General features: G+C 47.2%; 1 protein-coding gene across 1 annotated transcript; it reads left to right on the forward strand.

Moving 5' to 3' along the window:
* Positions 1–515: 515 nt before the first annotated feature.
* DBX1 (developing brain homeobox 1) lies at positions 516–6219 on the forward strand. Its single transcript, XM_043969707.1, has 4 exons — positions 516–885; positions 1593–1694; positions 3758–3960; positions 5830–6219. Exons 1-4 carry the CDS (start codon positions 516–518, stop codon positions 6217–6219), a joined length of 1065 nt encoding a protein of 354 aa, XP_043825642.1.
* Positions 6220–6947: the final 728 nt, after the last annotated feature.

Here is a 6947-nt window from a genome sequence, read left to right on the forward strand (position 1 = left end):
CTATGAGGCAAAAATAATGTCATTGGAAACTTTTAAATAGGCATTTAATTAGCCTGTGTTGCTTCTGAACAAAAACCCTGCTGGGCTCCTTTAGAACACTGTATTCCAAAGAGGCGGTCAATATGCAAAATTGATGACTACACGTTCTTTGTTACTAGGCCATTGTGCATTGCTTGCTTATGAAGTCTAATCCAATCATAAATTGCACCCCTGCACCAATCAGAGCGCCCAAAGCCCTCGATGAATGAAGCTCAAGTGGAGAACTTTGTTGAACCTCATTGTTCGAGCTGTCACTTTTGAAAGAGCTTTAGCGGACTGACCACTATAAAACCCATCATCTAGCAGGAAGGGCCACGTAGACCTCTTGTCACCCTCGCTAGCTGGATCTTCCCTCGAGAAGTTTGCAAAGAAGGAGAGAACTGAGGGTGGGAGGGGGAGGGAAGAAATCTTCGGTTGCATACGTTGAATAAGATTATTTCTTTTTTAAAAAAGAAAAGAAAGAAAAGGCTACTGAAATGATGTTCCCTAGTCTCATTGCTCCTCCAGCAGTGTACCCCAATCTCCTGAGACCCACTCCTACGCTAACGCTGCCTCAGTCTTTGCAGTCTGCCTTCTCTAGCCACTCCAGCTTCTTGGTGGAAGATCTGATCAGAATCAGTAGGCCGGGCAGTTACCTGCCCCGGAGCGTCCCCCAGCCCAGCCTGTCCCCTCCAACTTCAGGAGCCACCTCTGCCATGACTGACACAGTGACCTCAGAGCTCGTCAGCTCCTCCGCCTCCAGCAGCCGGCGAGGGTGTTCCCCGCAGACTTCTGCCTCTCAGGCAAACGAAGCCACTTTTCTCAAGTTCGGGGTGAACGCCATCCTGTCCTCGTCTCCCAGAACGGGTAAGTGACCAACAAGTCCAAGAATTAAGGATACATTCGAAGTCCCGACTCGGTAGAAGGGTGGAGGATATGGGGAGTCTTGACAGACTTTGCTTCCTCGCCTTCTCCGCATTAGTTTGCCTATCAGGCTAGGCTATTTCAAGAGTCGGGAGGCAACTAAAAAAAACTTAATTGAACTGAGCTGAGCCTCACCCTATAAAAACCGGGTTCTCTCCTTATACTTTACAAGATCTTGAGCAAAAATAATGCTGCCAGAGCTCCGCCGTCACTTTCTTTCTCCCACTGGCTTTCTCTTGGTCCAGCGAGGTGGTCCTCTTTCCCATACTTTTGAGCAAGTGATGGTTTTTAAAACACAAGATGATAAAAAATTGATGTACTACGTGATGTGATCCCTCCCTTCCCTACTCCAATCCTGTTTCTCTCCTTACAGACCTGAGGGGAGGGGAGGGAAAGGAGTGATGACAACCGCCAATAAATTCAGAAAGCAGTTTGATTTACTTTGTCTGTGTCGCGGGTGGGGGATAATTGCAAGATCTACGGCATATTTATTCATGTCGTGCTTTTTATTTTGTTTTGTTTTCTCTTAACGAATGCACTAGATTATTAAATATTCTCCCCTCCCCCTTTCTCTCTCTCCTCCCTCTCTTCCTCCCACCCTCCCTCTTCCTCTTTCCTTCCTTCTCTCCCTCTTCATTTTTTTCTACCAGAGACCTCCCCTGCCTTGCTGCAGAGTGTGCCTCCTAAGAGTTTCTCCTTTCCCTATTTCGAAGGATCCTTCCAACCTTTTATCAGATCATCTTATTTCCCAGGTAAGTCTCAAACTTTTCCTTTCTTGCTGAAAATTAACAGGATTCTCTTACGCCAGCCATCTCGTTCTTTGCATATCCCCAAGTAATATTTCTCCGTCCGTTCCTAAAGGTTATGCTCTGGTTCAGAGGTTGGAGGGAGTACAACATTGAAGAATCAGTCGCGCCAATTTGATGCCCTATTTAGCACAAGCAGTGACTGCTTGACATTTTGCTCCAATTCCCTGCTCTACAAATTAGCAGGAATTGTCATGGTCCAAATTTGAGGCGGTTCCCTTCTCACTGAGAAGCTGTTGGCATCTCTTCACGGCCGCCGTTTTCCCACAGAGTCAGTGCACTTTGCCATGATTCCCAACAAAGGTTTCAGCACCGAGACCAATTGGTCAGCTCCCTCTGGGCAGCCACACACAGACCCGGCACTCACTCTACCATGCTGCTGATAGACACTTACCAGCCATGGGCTAATTTCCCATTAAGGGTCATTCAGTGTTTCAGCATTTTCACAAGACCACATGGAGTGCTCCGTTGTGTGGGGTGTTTGGTGTAGTCAGGGGGATGTGGGGAGAGATCCCCCTTAACCCCCCTCATCCTTTTTCCAGTATTCCTTCCTACTTACAATCCCCACCCTCACCCCCACCTCTACCCCCACCAAAATACTATCAAAAGAACATGAAAGATGTAGAATGAGAAGCGAGTAGATGGGAAACTCGAGGTAAAATTCTCCTCCAAAACCTTCCTCCAGAGGGAGGCACCGCCACACCTAGAACACAAAAGCTGCTAGTGCACTTAGGTCTAGACTCAGAGTAAAAGGTGAAAGTGGAGATTCGCTTTTCAGTGGGAAAGGACTAGCTATGGGGGAGGGCAAGGAACGCAACACGGATCTCCCGATCTCCTAACACAACCAAAAAGAACAAGCGATTAATTTTTAAAAGGGGGTGGGGGAATTCAACACTCCCCCCCCAAAAAAAAACTTTCATTCATGCTAGAGATAATGGAATCTGCTCCCTTTCTGCCCCATCTCAATGCCTTAACAATAACAACTTGAGGTTTATAAATAGCTTTTCATGTCCATTTAATGAAAATGATTCGGGGAAGAGAAGCCCCGGCCATCAGTATTCTCCCAATGGTCTTGGCATGCAGTTGTGTTTAGTTTGAAAGTGTAAATCTCTTTTGTTCCAATAATATATGGCTTTAGCTGCTTGTCCTCAGCCTTTTTCTGTTAGTTCATTACTACACAATTACCATTCACGCTTCATTAGAATCTCTGTCTCTCCTCGGGAGGTTTTTTTTTTTTTTAAAGGCGAAATTCTCTCTCCTTTTTATCATGCCAATACCCATTGGGAACCGGTCGATGTGCTAATGAGCTGCCACTTTTCATGTATTTGGACAGAATTCTTTCAGTTTTGTAAAGAAGGAGGGAAAAAAGATTAATATTTTAAAAGATGAATACCGATTGATTTAAAAAAAAAACCCTACATCCCCAGAGAATTTTCCCCCTTCTATTCGTGAAAGCACCTCATTTTCATCTGAAGAATACAGAAGCCACGGAGCTGATAAAAGCTTCGGAAAATCCAGGGGTTCAGGGCTAAGGGAAAAGGCGGTTTTATTTCACCTCTATCTTAGCTAATGCGCTCAGCCTTTTTTTCCTCCTTTCTTTGAAATTCAAAACAAAACAGGCCACTATTGAAACTATTTTATACGTTTCAGTTGTCGTATCTAATCCTGGTTATTACGGTTGAAAAGCAAAGTTATTTGGGCGGAAAGCGCTTTTCACCATTGCAGGTTTATAGGTGCTGGGCCTATTCACTTGGGAGATATGTCGCGAGGGAAAGAAAAGAAATGGGGAGGAGAGAAAGAGAGAGAGATGGGGGAGGAGAGGTAGAAAAAGACACGAGGGCTGAAAGAGATGAAGGGAGGAGTGGGGGAAGAGTGAATTGTAAGCAGAGCTGGGGGAGGGGACGGGAAAGAGAGAGGGAAAAGGAGAGCCGGCGTCCAGGAAGCCAGCGCCTCGCTAGTGGTGGTCCTCGCTAGCTAACTTGCCACTTTTCCTTCCTCGTTTCTGGCAGCATCGTCCTCGGTGGTGCCCATCCCTGGCACTTTCTCCTGGCCCCTGGCGACTCGGGGCAAGCCGAGGCGGGGAATGCTTCGCCGGGCAGTATTCTCCGACGTGCAGCGGAAAGCGCTGGAGAAGATGTTCCAGAAGCAAAAGTATATCAGCAAGCCTGACCGGAAGAAGCTGGCGGCCAAGCTGGGCCTAAAAGACTCTCAGGTGAGGGGGCGGCAGTTCATCGTCCCCCGCTCTCTAGTACCCCAAGTCTCCTTTCATAGGGCCAGAGATCCCTATCTGGGAGAGACATCTGATGAGGTCATCTAGTCCAATCTCCTCATTTTACAGATGAGGAAACTAAGGTCAGGATGATTAAGCGAATTACCCAGGGTCACACAGGTAGTAATCTCCCAAACTAGAATTTGAACCTAGGTCTTCTGAAAGTGCCAATGGATTGAATCCAAGTATTCAGATTTCAAAGTTGGTGCCCTCCTTTGAGGCACAGTGATGCAGCGGAAAGATCTCTTGAGTTTGAAGTTAAAAGGCTCTGGGTTCCGATACACATCTCTGTATATTCAGAAAATACATTTCAGAAAAGTGTATGTGACTTCAGAAAAAATCATTTAACATCCCTGAGCCTTGGTTTCCACAGCTGAAAAATAAGGGGTCCCTTCTGCCTCTAACCCTATGACTCCATGATTTATTGATGCTCTGTCTGTCCAACTCTGTGACCTCATGGACTTTGTCCGTGCAGTTTTCTTGGCAAAAATGATCCCATTATTACTATGATCCCATTGATTACCCTTCCTAAAGTGCTGGACCCCAGACCCAAAGCCCAGCTATTTTCACTGCTTTCAGCAGGGCACCTGCAGCAGAGTGATTGCAGGAACCCAGCCCTTTGAAGAGCCCATCTTACCCTGGAGAAGCCCCAGGGAAACCAAACCTAGGGGCTCCTTCAGGATCATTGGCAAATCCTTAACTGGGAATATTTTTGCCCAGATAAAAAAGAACGGGGTGGGGAGTGAAGTTCTTATGTGGAAATAGTGACATTCAGGAGGGCAGTCTCACTTCCAGCAATGCCCTAGGAGAATGGGACAGCAAGGAGATGATATGGGGATGGGGGTATCTTTCCTGGCTTTTCCCAAGGCCTGTTTCAGCTCTTTTTGCTGGTTCTTGCCTTGGGGAGCCCACAGGAACCCCCACTCCCTTCTCCATTCAATGAAGGAAAGCCCTTGAAACAAGTAATGAAAGTGGAGAGTTAGTAGTCAGTATGCTTTAGTGGCCAACAATTCCAAGTGTTAGAGAAACCCATGTCATGGAGATGGAGTGGGATTCTGTACAGGCCTAAATTCTAGTCCAAAATTCTAGTCCTGTCTTTTTTACTGACTAGCTTCTTTCTATACCTTAGACAAGCAACAGGACTGGATCTGTTTTTCTTCTGTAAAATAAGGGCTAGGTTAGATAGATAATCCCCAAGGTTCTTTCCAACTCAAAGTAAAGGTCCATAGCTTCTTTATTCTTCCTTCCCTCCTCCTTGAAGTCTAATCTTTTCCCCTCTCCTTGAGATTAGGAATGTGAAGGGGGGAGGGGAGATTAAAAGGGGAGGGAGAAAGAAAGCCGAGGGAAACAGTCAAAGTCCTCTTTCTGCCCTCTTCATCTCCCCTCTCTCAGCTTCTCTTCCCACTGTCCTCCAGGTCCTCTCTTTCTCTGTAATTCCCCCCTTCCCCCTCCCCTTTTCAGATCTCCTGCCTGCTCTCTCCAGTGCTCGCTCTCTCTCTCTCTCTCTCTCTCTCTCTCTCTCTCTCTCTCTCTCTCTCTCTCTCTCTCTCTCTCTGCCCCTCTGTGTCTCTTTCAGTCTCTGTCTCTTTCTGTCTGCTTCTTTCTTTCTCATACCCCTCTCTCCTTGATTCCTCACCCCAACGCGTTCTCTCCGTCTCTCTCCTTCCCCCCTTTCCCAGCTTCTTTCTCTTTCTCTCTTGCTCCCCCTCTCCCCATCAGGAGAGCTTTCTCTAATGTCCTTCCCGGATGATTTCTGCTCCTCCTAGGGGCACAGCCTAACTAACCCTCCCTCCTTACGTTCTTGTCCGGTAGGTGAAAATCTGGTTTCAGAACCGTCGGATGAAGTGGCGGAACTCTAAAGAGAGGGAACTGCTTTCTAACGGGGGCTGTCGCGAACAGACTTTACCCACCAAGCTCAACCCCCACCCGGACCTCAGTGACGTGGGCAAGAAATGTCCCGGGGACGACGACGAGGAAGAGGACGAAGAAGACGAGAGCTCGGCCCTGGGGCCGGCCAGTCCTCGCCATTCCCTGGCCTTTCACCGTTCTTCAGAACATCTACATCTCCGCGACAGGCTAGCCGCCCAGCTGCCTCCTTCCCCATCACACTCCAGCAGCCCCAGTAAACCATCGGACTTCTCAGACTCGGAAGAGGAGGAGGAGGAAGGCGAGGGGGAAGAGGAAGAGATCACAGTTTCTTAGAAGACTGGAGCCAAAGAGGGGACGATATTGACAAATAGACGGGGTTTCTTAAGTACATCCAGAGGTGGGGATCCCTCCCCCTCGAGGCCACTGTACCACTTCCAAGTAACCTGCCTCTCCTTCACCAAGTATCAGCCAGGAGTTTTCCCTTTCAAGCCTCTCCCTGCAGAAAGTCTACCATTCAAACCTACTTTCCACAGAAGATAGGCTAGATCCATTTTCTCTTAGGAGACTTTTAGGACACTCCTCCCTACTACTTTCTCAACCTCAAACAATAAGATAAGCTTAATTAAATTCTGGACCCACAAGCAGAGTTGGAAAGGTCCCTATAATTCACTGTTAATTGCAAATCTTATTAATCTCTATGGTTTGGGGCCAAGGGGTGGAGAGGGGGCTCTTCCAGGGCATCTCTGAGATTTCAGGGGCAGATTGGGATGAAATTACAGCTACTTTCCCACGCAGACTCAACATCCTTTCCACTAGCTACAATATCCATTTGTGCCTCCGTCCTTCCTTTCACAACTACATTAGTAAGCACAGCACAGTAACTGGAATAGGGATTGGGGATGGGGGGGGGGGGACCTGGCAAAGGAATAACTACTAAGGCGTTACCCACATCAAGTATTGAGGTCCTTCGCATAAGATTTCAAGTCTGCTCTAAACTGGTCTAAATACATGGTCTAAAGGGAGAGAAAAGTTAGTTATATTTTTATATGTGTTTAATTTTT

The sequence above is a fragment of the Dromiciops gliroides genome, chromosome 6 (assembly GCF_019393635.1).
Source record: "Dromiciops gliroides isolate mDroGli1 chromosome 6, mDroGli1.pri, whole genome shotgun sequence".
NCBI lineage: Eukaryota > Metazoa > Chordata > Mammalia > Microbiotheria > Microbiotheriidae > Dromiciops > Dromiciops gliroides.